This window comes from Mus caroli, chromosome 9 (assembly GCF_900094665.2).
Source record: "Mus caroli chromosome 9, CAROLI_EIJ_v1.1, whole genome shotgun sequence".
NCBI lineage: Eukaryota > Metazoa > Chordata > Mammalia > Rodentia > Muridae > Mus > Mus caroli.
This window is the reverse complement of record NC_034578.1, coordinates 46,346,834-46,363,135: the sequence shown is the minus strand read 5'-3', so window position 1 is coordinate 46,363,135 and position 16,302 is coordinate 46,346,834. Positions and strand designations below refer to the sequence as shown.

The following is a 16,302-nucleotide window of genomic DNA, read 5'->3' as shown; positions in this document are numbered from 1 at the left end:
GCTTTTGATGAACTTGTCATCTGTGAAGACGTTAGTCAGAGATCTATAGAATGACCTTCCCTTTGGTCTTCTGGTTCATTCCCTCCTAATTGGACCAGAGTTACAGATTCTAGAGAATGTTCTAAAAGTGATGTCCTAGAACTTCTAGGAATGTTCTAGAAGTGATGGGCCTTTCTCACAGCTGTGTGATATCAATGCCGATGACTGCTGGTGTCACTGACCAGGCCCCTTGCAAACCTAGTATGGGCCAAGTCTCTTCCCTATCAAGTTACCTATCACCTTTCTTTACTTTCCACAATCGAATAGCAATAGTATAGACCAATAGACACCAAGAAGAAGAAGGGTATCCGGCTCTACCCTAAGAGTGAGTAGTATACACATTTATTATTCAGAATTCACCTGTAAAGCAAACCAAGGCATCCTAAACAGTGTTCCTTCTTAGGCTCTCTGGATGCCAAGTGGTGTATAGAGACCTTTTCTTGAAAATATGTTGGGTTTTTTTGTTTGTTTGTATGTTTGGTTGGTTGGTTTTTCAAGACAGGGTTTCTCTGTGTAGCCCTGGCTGTCCTGAGGTGCTCTGCCTCCCGAGTGCTGGGAAAATGAAAATATGTTTTTAACTTAATAAATTCGTTTAAAAATAAGATACCTGGAACGAATAGGGAAGTATACATATTGATTTACAATTACTAAAAACTTTAAGTGGAGTTTGCAGCATAGTAACACACAGATTTCCTAATCAGCACATTCAAATGCAAGTTGTAGCAGCTTGTCTAATAACCACCCTGAGTCAAACCGCTGCTGTGTTTTAGTGACGTCATGGCTGTGCGGTGGGTCATTACTGACATTAACTACAAGTGCTATGCTTCAGTGAGATGCTTGAAAAAAAATCCTTAAGCAGCAGATATATTGTTAAAAGAATAGAAATTTGAACAATTTTATCACCTATAATTATAATCAAGCTCAGAGAGTTTCAACTATATCTACAGACTCTCAGATCCCAGGTTAAGAAGCCCTGGTTTAAAGGCCCCAATGGTGCAGAAGGTTCAGGACTGTACAAAAAGGAAAGAAGCGCAGCGTGAGAACATGCTGTTCTCTGTTAACACTTCTTGAGCGATCTGGAAAGCACCCGTGTGGGGAGAAACAAGAGGTTTCAGTCTAAATGTGAAACCCACGCAGAACAATCTATTTATCCTGGGTGCATTTTCAGACCGTTCACCGTCTGAACCTCAGCTGTAGCGAGGACCCTGGTGCGCCATCTGAACCTCAGCGGTAGCGAGGACCCTGGTGCTCTCACGCGTTGTTGCCAGTTAGAATGCCAACTGCTCCGACGTTTATGAATCACCAAGGAGCACTTCGGAAATTTTAACAACCTAGGAGAGTAAACTCTTGCAAAGTATAAAGGGAACTAAGGCTCTAAGATGGTGTGGCTGAGTGACTGGAGTAAGTGGGAACGCCACACACAGAAGAACGCATGACTCTCTGCGCTAACGAGCGTGTGTGGCACGGCACAGCAAATTGGCTTAAACATGGGAGGATAATGAATAATAATTATGAAAACAACGTGGTTAGAAAATACACACTTATCCGAGACACGTGTATATAAGTATCCCTGAGGGCCTCTGCTGTCGGCTGTTGGGAGGATGGGGAAAGCATCTCCCGAGAGTGTCATGTGTGAGCCCCTACTAAGGGGTCCTCAGAATGTGGCAGCGGCTGGGGTGGTGACATGATGCCGGACTAAGTAACTTAAGACCATATGTAAGCAAGATGGCAGCCCTGCAGAAATTCACAGACAAAAAGATGGGAGAGGGGAGGCATCTGGCTCTAACTAATGAAGCAGGGATAAAGTTTCTGCCACGCGCTTTTAATGTAGTATCAAACTTCTTACACAAAGTCAAGAGACACTGCTCCCTGGCAACACCTGTCTCCAACCATCCCATGGCAACTGAAACGGGACCCACATCGGGACTCTGTGTGACTGTGGCGTCTGGCAATTCTGTCAGTGCCTTTGTCCCACAAACCTCGATGGCAGAGAAAATTCCAGTGAACGAAGTCGATGTGTCTTCAGTTTTCTGAGTGTGAACGCTCACCTTAGATGGATGACCTTGTACCTCAAATAAGCAATTAATCACCCTTAAATTTCTCAACATCCTGAACTGCTGGCTTTAGCTCACTCTCCAAAGAAGCAGTCTCAGCAAAGCAGCCATACGAAGAGCCTGGCCAGGTGTGGTGGCTGCATATGCTTGGCCCAGGGAGGGGCACTATTAGGAGGTGTAGCCTTGTTCGCGAGTGGGTGTGGCCTTGTTGCTGGGAACATTGACAAGCTTCCTGCCATGATGACAATGGACTGGACTTCTGAACGTGTAAGCTAGTCCCCGTTAAATGTTTGCCTTGGTCATGGTCTCTCTATATAGCAACAAAACCCAAACTAGGACACCAGGTGTGCACACACAGGAGGTGCTCGGTTAGCATTAAATAACTGCAGGAGAAGCACAAGAACACCTGAGCACTGACCCTGTGCCGAGTCCTGCCTTGCACTGGCTAGTCATACCCACTCCGCCCACAAGAGGGCAGTGCTACCCCACAGCAGGCAGGATAGGGCGCCACTCCCATCTGGCATGGGAGCTCCTGCTGGCCTTTTCTAGACTATAAGTCTCTTGATCCACAGTAAAGTCTCTAAAGAAAGACACTAGTGGATTCACCTTGCTTTCTTAATGGAGTCACAGACACTTCCCAGCAGAGGAGAAGATAGACCAGACTCTGACAAGCATGGAGCAATCTGCTTGACATGCCCAGGGAGGAAACCATAAGCTTAGGTGGAAACTCCCAGGGGGACTGCTGACGGCATTGTCTGCCACAAGGGTGTACATGGGAGTCGGGGCAGTCAAGTGGGGGAGCTTTGAGGGCACAGACCAAGGTTCAGGTCTTGCTCGGCCCCTGAGAAGTCTCGGTCCCTTTTATCTGTGTGTTCTTGACTTAAGAAATGAGAATAAACAAACATTTACATGAAGTCATACGTATGCCTGGCACACGGGACTGCTATTGTGGTTGTTGCTAATATTTTCCACCCCATCATTTCAGCACAGAAATATCTCCTGCAGACACATGAGCCTCCAATCCTGGAAAATACTCCTTCCTCTACAGTGGCGAGTCAGAATAGAAAAGATACAGGGGCATCCAAGGGGCAGGGATTTTTAGCTTAACAGCTTCTTTCCCTGCAGGGACATGTGGTTCGGAGAAAGAAATGAAGCAGTATTTAGTGATTCTTCTTGGGGAGGCAAGAGACCTGGGCAAACCCTTCTCTTGGAATCTTGAAACCAAAGTTGCCAGGCTAGCTGGCTCCTGCAGCTGAGGGTCTTGTCTGGCAGGCTGTAGTTTGGCTCCTGGATTCTGGTGGACTTGTCTGCACCAGTTGGTCTCCACAGGCAAAGATAGCTTGTTTCATTCTGCATGAGGCAGGGAATTGTTTTTCCCAATCTCTTCTGAGCTTGTATAATATAATTGATGGGAAAATGCAAGGAGTTAGGATTGTTTGCACGGTGGGGAGCGAGCTGAGGGAAGGAGTAGCAATGGCTTCTATTAATCTGAGTCTCAGATTTACGATACAGTGGAAGATGACCAAATGTTCCCCCGCTTTTTATTGAAGACATAAACCACAAAACTGGAGTCTCACGCAAGGGATTTAGGCTCCATAAAAGTAAACTCATCCTTGAAATACAGCTCACTAATGCTTTCGAAAGTCTCTGCACATGTAAACCACTATGCTGGCGGGAGGGCACACAGACATTGACCCTTAAAATCTAACAACAGTCATCCTGACCCGCATAGATTCACCCACAGCACCCTTAGATTTTTGGCGTGGCATCAAGTGAAGAATACGTGGTCAGAGTGGCTGAGCATGTTATGCCAGGGCAACAAAACCACCCAAAATGTTGATCCCTTATCAGCTGGGTCTATTGCTTACTCTTCTATGAATCAAAGGTAGACTGGGTTCTGTGAATGCTCACACAGGCCTCCATTGGCTAACTGCTGGGTGGGGTGGGGGGGCATAGTCAATGAGTCACACTCGGGTTATTGAAGGTTCTTGTTCGCCATTGCTTATCTGTATACCACACTGGCCATATCAAGTTACCAGGGCACAAAGGAGTAAAATCCACATAGGCCTGGACAAAAGAGCATGAGACTCTTTGCTGCCAGGTGACTGACTTTCTGGGGTCACTTAGGACTTCTGACCAATCCGAGGTAAGTTTGGTGGCACACACCTGCCATCCCAGTACCCGAGACAATAGGATCACCTTGAGCTCAAGGACACCCTGGGCCACAGAGTGAATTTTGGGCTATGCAGGGCCACAGAAAGGGATAGCATCCTCAAAAACAACACACAGACCAGCTAAAGAAGCAAAGTGAAACAAAACAAAACCCTAGTAATCTATCAAGTGCAGGATTTGTCCCCCCAAAGTGTCTTGTGGCTGTACCACTGTAATCTTACTCTTCAGGACAGATGGCCCTTGGAAACCTGATGCAAACTGTCAACTCTCTTATCCTTTCTCCATCCGGAATAGCATACTTGACAGTTTCTGTAGGCACATTTGCTCATTTAAGTCCAAGTGCTAGAAACAAAAAGACAAAACAAAGGCAAACCTCTAGTCCTAAGGAATGGGGACTAGTCCTATAACAAATGGGCTTATGTGACTGGGGAGGGCAGAGCTGCACTCCATAGCAACAGGAATGGAAGCCATCAGACAGAAAGTGCTTCTGATGACGCACCAGCCAGCCAGTCTGTGGCTACTGAGCATCACTATTCAAGGCAGTCCTGGGTGCAAATGAGTCTGCCCCTTCTTTGGCCAGTAGTTCTGGAACTCCCATCACCTCTTCTTACCTGGGTTCTTGCCTGGCCACTGACTAGCCTCAGGCACTTTTTTGTAGATTCTTGTTTTGACCGATCTACATTACCCACATCTTAGAGCTCAGGACTCACCACGCTTCCATTCCCTGTGATGTGCTCTCTCTACCCTAAATCCTACTGTTGTTTATATCACTTACTTCTGTAGCTAGCTAGGATCCAGCCCCCTTAGACATAGCTTTGTCGGAAAAGTGTCGTTTTTCCATTTCATTTACGAGAAAAATTGAGAATCAAAGAGACGGTACTGCCTTGGAGGCCATACATTGGTCATTAAAAACAAAACCGGACTCACACCGAAGTACGCTGGATGGAGCCTTTACATTATGGGACTAAAGATACGAAATCAATTGGGAGAACCCTCGCGGCTCCAGAGTGGAAGGGCTTTACTGGCGTTGCTTTAGCGACCAGCCCGCACTAACTTGCTTCTGGCTCTGGGTGGGACATCCAGCTTCAAACGGGGCAGCGCGTTCTTTGGGTCACGAGAGGCCCCGCCCTCTCCAAGGTCCCGCCTCTCCCCAGCGAAAGCCAGTCACAACCTGTGCTCAGCTTCCACTTCCCGTCCGATCCTGGGCACTAAAGGTCAGTCTAGCCGAGGGGCCGCGGGGATCTATCTTGGAACTGGTCCTGGCCTGGGCTTAGAGTTGACAGAGGCCACTGACTCGGGCCCTGAGGATGATCGAGTACCAGCTGCAGGCTGAAACCAACCCTGGAAGCACAGGGCCAGGACGCTGGGGAGCGGTTGCCTGGCAACAGTACAGCTGTCCCTGCCCTCCATGGAGTTGTGCAGTACCGAAGGGTGGGGCTCCGGTGTGGGTCCTCCACCCCACCGCCGCTCTGCTCCTTTCCAGGGAGCCTTGGCTCTGCGTTCCTGCTGACCCTTCTGGCTTGGGTGTACTGTTCCGGAAAGACTGGCTTTCTCCGTCCATGAAGCGCCCGGTTCACGCCAGCCTTGTAGCTTTGCACGAGTTAATTCCCTCCTCCACCCCCCAGCCACCCCCGATGTGAATCTCATTCCTAGGGAGTGTTAGCTGTTTGAGCCATATGCCAAGGGTGTTTTCTAGATAAAAGAAGCCTGACTAATCTCGCATCCACGTTAAGGGTGCTACAGTCAGCCCCGTGGTGTCCTCTGGGTTCGCATTATGATTTCCATCACATGGATGGAGAAACTGGGACTCACGGGCTAATTGTGCATGTCAAAGTTTTAGTTCGCAGTTGTCTGACTGCACTACCAAGCCGCCTGTCTGCAAGCTGGAACCACAGTATAGTGTATTTAAAAAATGCATACCTAGAGGGTGTTCCCACATGAGCTGAGGCTTGCTGTGGGCCAAGGCTGGGGGAGTTTATCCTTCTGGTGATCTTTGGGTTGTGTGGATACGCCTTTGGGTACCACCGAGGTTATCATGTAGTCTTCACATTCAAAATCAAGTATAATAAAGCTAATGTACTTGGTAGAGTACTGAAAAGCAGACGCTGGTATACTGTGACACTTCCTCTTCATCCTCAGAAACAGGGCCGAGGCAACGGTTTTAATGGAGTGTGGACATGTACGTGATGGTAGTCTTCTCCCTACTTATCCTGTGCTTTGCCTGGTCCAAGCTTCTGACTAGGCACACCTGTCATGGCCAAAGTTGGGAGACCACACTCGTCCCCCAGCCCTGGCAGTAAGTCAGCTCCTCTCCCAGCTTCCTTTGCCACCAGGTCCCTAAATCACAGTGGTTGATGTTAGCTTTGGAGGAATTATGGTAGAGCATTTCCCCCCAGCAGAGGCAGGGCTGGCAGCTCTCCGGAAGTGTGGCCACAAATAATGTCTGTCCCTTGGCCTTAAACAGCAGTCAGAGGGAAATGGCTCACCCTGCTGTTATTCACGACATTTACAAACACTTAGTCTTAGACAGATAATAAGCCCGATGGTTCTGTTTAGTGTTTTATATTATTAATTTCATAATTTATACTGCCTCCCTTTAGAGATTTGTGTCTGCAATGGCTGACGATCAAGAGAGAGACTTGCAGAGATTTCTGGAAAATGTGGATGAAATAAGTAAGTCGCATTAAGTCACAGGCTGAGTTCTGCCTTGGAGCGGTGAAGTGGGTGAAGAGAAATGAAGTTAGCTCCCTGGCTTGTTTGACAGGTTTATGACTCTCAAGGAAAAAAAAATGTAATTGAAATTAAGCAGAAAGGCTATTGAGATCTCAGTTACAGCCTTGGGGCAGTTTTTTCTGGCTGTTAATTGGTATCATAGATAGTTATTATGCTCTGGCTGAAGTTCAGGCTGACGGCTCTCCTCCAAGCACCTTTCCTGGTTGCCAGTGAGTCTATCTGTTCCCTTTGAGATCTATTGAGAGCCTACTTAGTCATCTGTGTTCCTCTTGTAGGCAGGGGACATGAGTCTGTGGCTTTCCCTTCAGATGTGTCAGTTACGTGAATGGCTTATGAGTTTCACCCTCTTTCCCAGTCCCCCTGACCCAAGAACACCCTTCCCGAGTTCAAAGAGGTAGAACTTAAGAGAATGTCCTCTGAACCACGCAGCACATTGAAGAGACTCCAAACCAGTCCATCCCTGTCCCAGCTTTAGGGAGCTTGTTTGTAGCTAAAAAGAGTGCATGTGCACACGTGCGCACACACCTTATTTAGCAAGTAGGAATATGTTAAATTGGCAGGCTGTATGGGTGAAAGGGAAACAAAACAGTTTTAGACATAAGGTAACCTCCTGGGGATAAGTAATTGGCTATCCAGTTGTGCCCGCACCAGCCTTCCCTGAGCTCCTTCCTGAATGCTTTTGTGGCCTTGGTACACTGCTATCTTCATGTGAACCCACCTGCCTGCTGGCCTCTATATTGCCTCCCTGCCTTTCTTTCAGAGTCTAGGGCTCTATGGTCAATTGCCAAGGCTACCACCGTGCTTCCATCCTAATGTGTCCGGAATCGAGTCATCCCCTCTCACTTTCTCTCCTCTCCCCTTCCTAAATCAAACTCCTCTCTCTGCTTCTCCTGGTCTCAGCTGGTGGCACTGCCACCCACAAATCTCCAAGTCAGTGGGACTCCTCCCACCTTTCCATCTGTGTCCAATCAGCCTTCAGCTTTGGCTCCCCTCACCCCACCCCCCTGTCAAGCTTCTCTGAGGCACCCTCTGTTCTGGTTCCTCTCTGCAGACTCTTTAACAACTTGTAATGTTGTTTCTGCCGCCAGGCCCACACTCCCCACAGAGTAATGTATCTAAAATGCAGATCTGGCCAGACACTTCTCTGCTTGTGTTCTTCTTAGTCACAATGACTCAGGAGCTCTCATCGGACTAAGTCCTCACGTGACTTTCTCCCCGAGCCCCCTCATCTCTCCACATCTCATGCGTGAGCAGCAACAAGCTGCTTGCAGTTTACTTTTGTCTTGGTTAGGGTTTTACTACAGTGAACCGACACCATGACCAAGGTAACTCTTATAAGGACAACATTTAATTGAGGTTAACTTACAGGTTCAGAGGCTCTGTCCATTATCTTGAAGGTGGGGAGCGTGGCAGAGCCCAGGCAGGCATGATGCAGGAGGAGCTGAGAGTTCTACATCTTGTTCCGAAGGCAAGCAAGAAAAGCCTGGCTTACTGGCAGCTAGGATGAGGGTCTTACAGCCCACACCTACAGTGACACACCTACTCCTACAAGGACACACCTACTTCAACAAGGCTAGCTCTAGTAGTGTCACTCCTTGGGCTAAGCTGAGTTCAGTGTTGAAAACAGATATTAAAAAAATTAATTTCAAGGTGATATGTGGAAGAAAGAGAGAGTTGAAAAGGTGCAGAAGAACCTAACCCAGTTTAGGTAGTTGTATTAGTCTGATGAGACTATCACAAAATACCAGAAGGATCCCCCTGTGCCTGCTTTCTCTGCACCAGGATTGCAGATGTACTACCACATGCAGCTTTTGACAGGGGTGTTGCGGATCAAACTCGGATGCTCAGATTTGTGTGCTGGCAAGCGTTTTACCATGAAAGTTTTCTCCCCAGCTTCTTCTGTATACCTTTCTTTGGGGAATTTTTTTCTTTTCCAGTGAGTAGGGATCTTCATGTACCTAAATCTCCCTTTACCACTCAGGGAAAGCAGAGAGGTGGTCAGACCCAAGTCAGAGCTTACGAGGAAACGTACCTCTCCTGATCGGTCACTGTCCCAGGTTGAGACCCAGGGAATGGAGCAGTGGGACCTGCACATGCACAGGTCCACTCACACTGCAGCATCACCCTTTTCTCCGTCAGAGCCTTCTCCCAGCCATGGAAGTCCAGGCAGTTTCTGAGTCTGGTCCTGGTTAGGGAAATGGCTGTCTAGGGGGGCAGTTTCACAGCTGATGATGATATTCTTGAGGTCTTTGACTATGGTGCTGATTCCTAAAGTTATCTCTGATGCAGACTATGGCTCAGTGTGGCTCTTCATTAAGACCACTCTGTGTATCACACACACACACACACACACACACACACACACACACACACACACACAGTATTTATTTTACATCCTGATCACAGTTTCCTCTACCTCTTCTCCTTCTGGTCCCTCCCCTCCACCTCCCCTCTCCACCACCACCCCACCCACTCCTCCTCTGTTTCTCTTCAGAAAATGGCTGGCCTCAAAGGATTATCAACCAGCCACAGCAAATCAAGCTGCACTAAGACTAGGCACCTCCTCTTCTATGAAGTCTGGACAAGGCAACCCAGTAGGGGGAAAGAGTCCCAAAGGCAGGCAGCATAGTTAGAGATAGCTCCTGCTCCCACTGTTAGGAGTCCCACAAGAAGACCAAGCTACACAACTGTAACATATGTGCAGAGGGCCTAGGTCAGGTTCACGCAGGCTCCCTGGCTGTTGGTTCAGTCTCTTTGAGCCCCCATGGGTCCAGGTTAGTTGATTCTGTGGGTTTTCTTGTGGTATCCTTAATCTCTCTGGCTCCTACAATCCTTCCTCCCCCTCTTCTGCAGGATTCCCTGGGATCTGCCTAATGTTTGGCTATGGGTTTCTCCATCTGTTTCCATCAAATGCTCGATGAAGCCTCTCTGATGACAATTGAACTAGATACCAATCTCTTAGTATAACAGAATATTACTAGGACCCATTTCATTGACTTTTTCCTATTCATGTTTAGTTCTATCACAGATCTGGCTATGAAACCTCTAGGCAGTGTCAGGGGCAGGTTCCCTTTCATGGCAAAAGCCTCAAGATGGACCAGTCATTGTTTGGCCACTCCCCAAATTTCTGCTCCACTATTATCCCAGCATGTCTTGTAGGCAGGACAAATTGTAGGTTGAAGGATTTGTGGTTGTGTTGGTGTCCTGATCCCTCCACTGGAAGCCTCGCCTGGTTACAGGAGGTGGGCAGTTCTGGCTCCATATCCCCCATTGCTAGGAGTCTTAACTAGGGGTCAATATCATCGGTTCCTGGGAGTTTTCATTGCCCAAGGTTTCTAGCTTGTTCAAGATGTCTCCTGATTCCAGTTGTCTCTCCCAGTCCTCTCTCCCTCAGTCCTGAGTCAGACCTGATCCCTCTTGTTCCCATCTCCACTTCCCACTACTGTGCAGTCTACTCTCCTGATCCACACATGATGTCTATTCTGTTTCCCCTTCTCAGTGAGATCCACGATCCCCCCTTGAGCCCTCCTTGTTACTTAGCTTCTTTGGGTCTGCAGATTGTAGCATGGTTATCCTTTACTTTGGGTCTGCAGATTGTAGCATGGCTATCCTTTACTTTGAAGTACCATGTGTGTATTTCTGGGACTGGATTACCTCACTCAGGATGATCTTTTCTAGTTTCACCCTTTTGCTGGCAATTTCATGGTGTCATTGTTTTTAATAGCATACTTGATTATGGTGGATGATGTTTTTGATGTGTTCTTGGACTCAGGTTGGTGTACTTTATTGAGTATTTTTGCATCAGGTTCATAAGGGCAATTGGTCTGAAATTTTCTTTGTTGAGTCTTTGTGTGGTTTAGGTGTCAGAATGAGTGTGGCCTCATAAAATGAATTTGGTAATGTTCCTTCTGTTTCTATTTTGTGGAATAATTTGAAGAGTATTGCTATCAGCTCTTCTTTGAAAGTCAGGTAGAATTCTGTGCTAAAATCATCTGGCCCTGAGATTCTTGTGGTAGAGAGACTTTTAATGATGACTTCTATTTCCTTAATGGTTAAAAGTCTATTTAAATAGTTTATCTGGTCTCATTTTAACTTTGGTAAGTGGTATCTATCAAGAAAATTGTCCATTTCTTTTAGAGTTTCCAATTTTGTGGAGTACAGGTTTTTAAAGTAAGAACTAGTGATTCTTTGGATTTCCTCTATTCTGTTGTTATGTCCCCCTTTTTCATTTCTGATTTAAGTAATTTGGTTATTGCCTCTTTGCCTATTAGTTACTTTGGTTAAGGGTTTGTCTTATTTTGTTGATTTTTTTTTCAAAGAACCACCTCTTTATTTCTTTGACCCTTTGCATTGTTTTCTTTGTTTCTAGTCTATTGATTTCAGCCCTGAGTTTGATTGTTTGTGCTTTCTACTAATCTTGAATGTGTTTGCTTCTTTTTGTTCCAGGGTTTCCGAGTATGTTGTTAAGTCACCAGTATGAGATCTCACTAATTTCTTTATGAAGATACTTAGTGCTATGAACTTTTCTCTTAGCACTGCTCTCATGGTGTTCCATAATTTTTCATTGAATTCTAGGAAGTCTTTAATTTCTTTATTTCATCCTTGACCAGTGGTCATTCAGTAGAGAGTTGTTCAGTTTCCATGAATTTGTAGGCTTTCTATTGTTTCTGATGTTGTTGAAGTCCAGCATTAATCCACGTGGTCTGATAAGGTAAAGAGGGTTATTTCAATTTTCTTCTATCTGTTGAGACTTTCTTTATGACCAAGTATATGGTCAGTTTTGGAGAAGGTTCCAAGAGGTTCTGAGAAGAAGGCATATTTTTTGTGTTTAGATGAAATGTCCTCTAGACGTACGTTAGGTCCATTTGAGTCATAACATCTGTTAGCTCCATTATTTCTCTGTTTAGTTTCTGTCTGGATGTCCTATCCATTGGTGAGAGTGGGGAGTTGAGATCTTCCACTATTAATATGTGAGTTTCAGTTTGAGATTTAAGGTTCAGTAATGTTTCTTTTAAAATGTGGGTACCCTTGCATTTAAGGCATAGATGTTCAGAATTAAGATGTCATCTTGGTGGATTGTATTCTTGGATGAATATGAAATGTCCTTCCCCTGTATAGTGTCCTTCTTTGATGAAGTTTGGTTGGAATTCTATTTTGTTAGATATTATAGTGTCTATATCAGCTTGTTTCTTGTGTTGTTTTCTTGGAAAATCTTTTTCCAGCTCTTTACTCTGAAGTAATGTCTATAATTGATGTTGAAATGTGTTTCTTGTGTGCAGCAGAATGATGGATTCTGTTTTCTCATACATTCTGTTAGCTTGTGTCTTTTTATTGGGGAATTGAATCCATTGACATTTAGAGATATTAATGACCAGTGGTAGGTAATTCCTATTATTTTGATGTTGGTTGTGGTCGTGTGTGTGTGTGTGTTTGCCTCCCGTTTGGTTTTACTGTAGAATTATTTATTTCCTTTCTCTTCTGGGTATAGTTAACCTCCTTGGATTGGGGGTTTTCTTTCTAGTATCTTCTGTAGAGATGGATTTGTGGGTAAATATTGTTAATTTTTGTTTTATCATGGAATATCTTATTTTCTCCATCTATTGTAAATGAACATTTGGCTGGGTATAGTAGTCTGGGCTGACATCTGTGCTCTTTTAGGGTCTGTAAGACATTTGTTCAGACCCTTCTGGCTTTTAGAGTCTCTGATGAGAAGTTGAGTGTAATTCTTATAGGTCTGCCTTTATATTTTACTTGTCCTTTTCCCTTGGGGCTCTTAATATTCTTTCTCTATTCTGTACATTTAGTGTTTTGATTATTATGTGTCAGGGGGCCATTTCTTTTCTGGTCCAATCTGTTTGGTGTTCTGTAAACTTCTTGTATGTTTATAGACATCTCTTTCTTTACTCTGTGTATGTTCTTATAAAGACACTAGTCATAGTGAATTGGGGCCTCACTTGATATTATTTAACTATAACCAAACTCTTTTAATATTATTTAATTACCTCTTGAAACACCAAATATTGTCATACTGAGGCATAGAGTTTCAGCCTAGCTTTGAGGAAGTGTGTACAATCCAAACTGTGGCAGATGTCAACATTTTTTCTCAAGAAGTGACATTTAAGTAAAACCTTAAGAGTCAGTAGGAGGAGTCAACCATTGTGATGGACATGAAAGAATGTTCCTGTTGGGAAGTGAGGAGATAGAAAATCAGTTTGCGAAAGGGAGAGTGCACTGCTTTTCTAGAAACAGAAGGACTGGGAAGGTCTGAAAGTCTGTAGGAGTGCAGAGCAGTGCTCCAGAGGCACCTTGAGGGGAATCCTTAGACCAGGCACACTGATGTCTAAGGAAAGTCCTGTGCTGGGTGTGTAATGTGGACTAGAGGAGAGAAGAAGGTGCTGAGAGGCTTGTCAAGAGGCTATTGCCAGTACGGCGGAGGGTGGAAGTCATCAGTTGGATGCAGAGGTGAGGCAGTGGGAACAGAGACAATACCCAAATTAGTGTACTGATTGATACAGTGACAAACACACTTAGAAGTTATTCTTGACAAACTTTAGTGTTCTTGCCTGTGAGGGCTCAGAAAGAGAGAGAGAGAGAGAGAGAGAGAGAGAGAGAGAGAGAGAGAGAGAGAGAGAGAGAGAGAGAGAGAGAGAGAGAGAGAGAGAGAGAGAGAGAGAGAGAACTCATGGAAAGGTCCTGAGCATTGAGTGACAGGCAGGAAGCTGGTGATTTACTGAAATGGGGGCATTTGAAGAACAGACTCAGAAGAAAGATGGGCTTGTCAAGTTTGATGATTAAGACAACTGGAGAAAGATGTTCCATGTTCAGTAGCCTTTAGGTGTGAGCCTAGAGACATCAGTAAGACCGAGGTAGATCAAATTCTTAACAATGTGAAAATATTTACCAAGAAAGTACTATGCAAAATAAAATAGATGCCAAACATAAATATCAGACAAAATAGACTTTAAAACAAAGGCCTTATTAAGCTTTATTTAACAAAATTATACATGTGTATAATGTATATTATATTTTGACTTAGTATACATTATGAACTAAGCCATTCAAATAAACCTTTCAGAGCATTTTTCTTGGTGAATACTTAGAAGGTCTGCCCTCCTAGCATTTATGAAGTGTACAGGACATGATTTTCACTACCATTCTGTGTTGTACAACTGTAGCATGTATTCCTCTTGTCTGGCTACAACCCGCCTTATCCTCTTGGTTCTCCAGCCTCCAAACAACCTCCAGTAACCACCATTCTACCCCACTTTTATGAGGTTGGAAGGGGCACCATTTTCTTTGTCTCATCTTAGAGTGATTCTCTACATGTCTATAGGGAATAACACCGTAATAAATATGAAAGTGCAGATAGCTCTGCATAGATTGGTTTTATTTCCCTTGTATTCATACCTAGAAATGAGATTTCTGCATTTGTGCCTCAGGAATACTGCATTTAAATTTGGAAATAAATCTGTCAGAATATATTTAAGATCTTTGGAGAAAATTATAAAAATTTAATTGAAAGAACTCCCAGTAGAAAAGAAACAAGTCAATCTGAACAACGAAATAAACAACCTAGCCTTATAATATAATTCAAAGTAGGAAAAAAAACAATATCCAGGAATCCATAGTAACATGAATGAGATTGGATAGGTATAAGTAGGTAAATGAATAAAACCAATGCCCTATGCAAGTGAATGCTTAATAACTTGCGTTTCCTTTAGGGAGGTGAAATGTGCCTCTCCACCCTTAAATGAGAGATGGGTTAAGGCTTGCTTGCCAAGAATGTGGTATGGAAAGTAATTGGACAGTGGATAACAGCAGACAAGCACAGCCTTTCACAAATGGTCAAGGTTAACGTGATCCATCACAGTGATAGCATGCACTATGAACTGCTGTCTTCCTCCCCAGTTCTATAGCCTATCGGTGAGAAACACACCAGCTAAACCCAAATAGAATGACCCTCCAAGACACCTGCCCAGTACCCTTGCAGACTCTTATAGTGGAGCCAAAGAGATGACTCATTGATTAAAGGTGCTTGCTGCCAAGTCTGAAAGGCTGTCTGAGCCCCCGATTTTTAGCCTCAGCACCCAAATGGTACTGACAGCCAACCCCCTGCCAACCCAGTCTTTTGACCTCTCTGGAACCTTCACACACACCTACCTCACCCCACCCCTGCCAACATGGCCATTAAATAGATTTTTAAAGCCAACAAATAAAAACTGTGAAAGGTATCAAAAAACAAGGAAGGCTTGACAAACCACTGTACACCTGAGAAAGCTTAGCAGACACAATCACTGCAGCCCACTGCCCTTGAAGAGATCCAGAACTGGGGAGGATGTCCAGGAGAAGCTATTTGTTGTAGAAGAAAGTATGGGGCTCAATCAATACAGATTTTATTAAAAGACATAAGAGAACCTCTACATATAGTAAGCCATGTATTTTCCCAGGTATCAATTGGCAAAGACACCATTTCTCCTCAAATTACTTTGCACAATTAGTTTAAATCAAAACCCTCAAAGTGGTTTGTATTCAAATTCAACAAATTGGCTCAAAGGTTCATGTAGAAGAGCAAAGTGCTGATAATATCCAGAACAAATCCTCACAGGGGGCAGGGGTGGAGTGATGGTGAGCGAACCATCTACTGTTTGAGATTTTAAACAAACAACCCTGTAGTAATCTGTGTAAGGATGTGAGCGTGCTGGAAAGTACAAGCTGCGTACTAGAGAGGGATGAAGGGTGTAGAACGGACTCCACATCTGCAGCAGAGAAGATGAACACAGAGTAAGGCAGTGTCTCTCGTCCTCAGCAAGCCATGCTCCCATCCCGCACAAAATTCAAATTACATGAGGATCTAATGAACTGAGGAGAAAACAAAACTGAAGATCGATTTTGTGTATGTCTGTGTGTCTGCGAGTGCATAAACATATGCCCAACAGGCTGGAAGAGGATGCTCAAACAACCAATGCTTCCAGAAAACAAATGACACGTAGCCAAGGAGATTTTCAAAATCCATGTGTCCAGTCCAGAATTTATCCAGAAGCCTTTTAAGTCAATGCAAAGAGGACAAATGACCCAGAGGAAATTGGGCCAAGGATAAGAATAGGCATGTCATAGAAAATAAAAACCAAATGACCCATAAACTAAAAAGATATTCAGCACTGTTCATGATCAGCAATTATGGTGGCAATAATGGGAAAGAGTATAGCTTCTTTCTTTCTTTCTTTCTTTCTTTCTTTCTTTCTTTCTTTCTTTCTTTCTTTCTTTCTTTCTTCCTTCCTTCCTTCCTTCCTTCCTTCCTTCCTTC

The 16,302-nt window shown here is 44.6% G+C and overlaps 1 protein-coding gene across 2 annotated transcripts in view; it reads left to right on the top strand.

Annotated features, from left to right (window-relative positions):
* Nucleotides 1-5,448: 5,448 nt before the first annotated feature.
* Ttc12 (tetratricopeptide repeat domain 12) overlaps nt 5,449-16,302 on the top strand; it is a 54,013-nt gene continuing 43,159 nt past the window's right edge. For both annotated transcript variants that reach the window (XM_021172151.2, XM_029481153.1), the window contains exons 1-2: nt 5,449-5,479; nt 6,866-6,938. In XM_021172151.2, the coding sequence (XP_021027810.1) occupies nt 6,881-6,938 (58 nt within the window). In that variant the 5' untranslated portion in view covers nt 5,449-5,479; nt 6,866-6,880. The remainder of the gene's footprint in view (nt 5,480-6,865; nt 6,939-16,302) is intronic.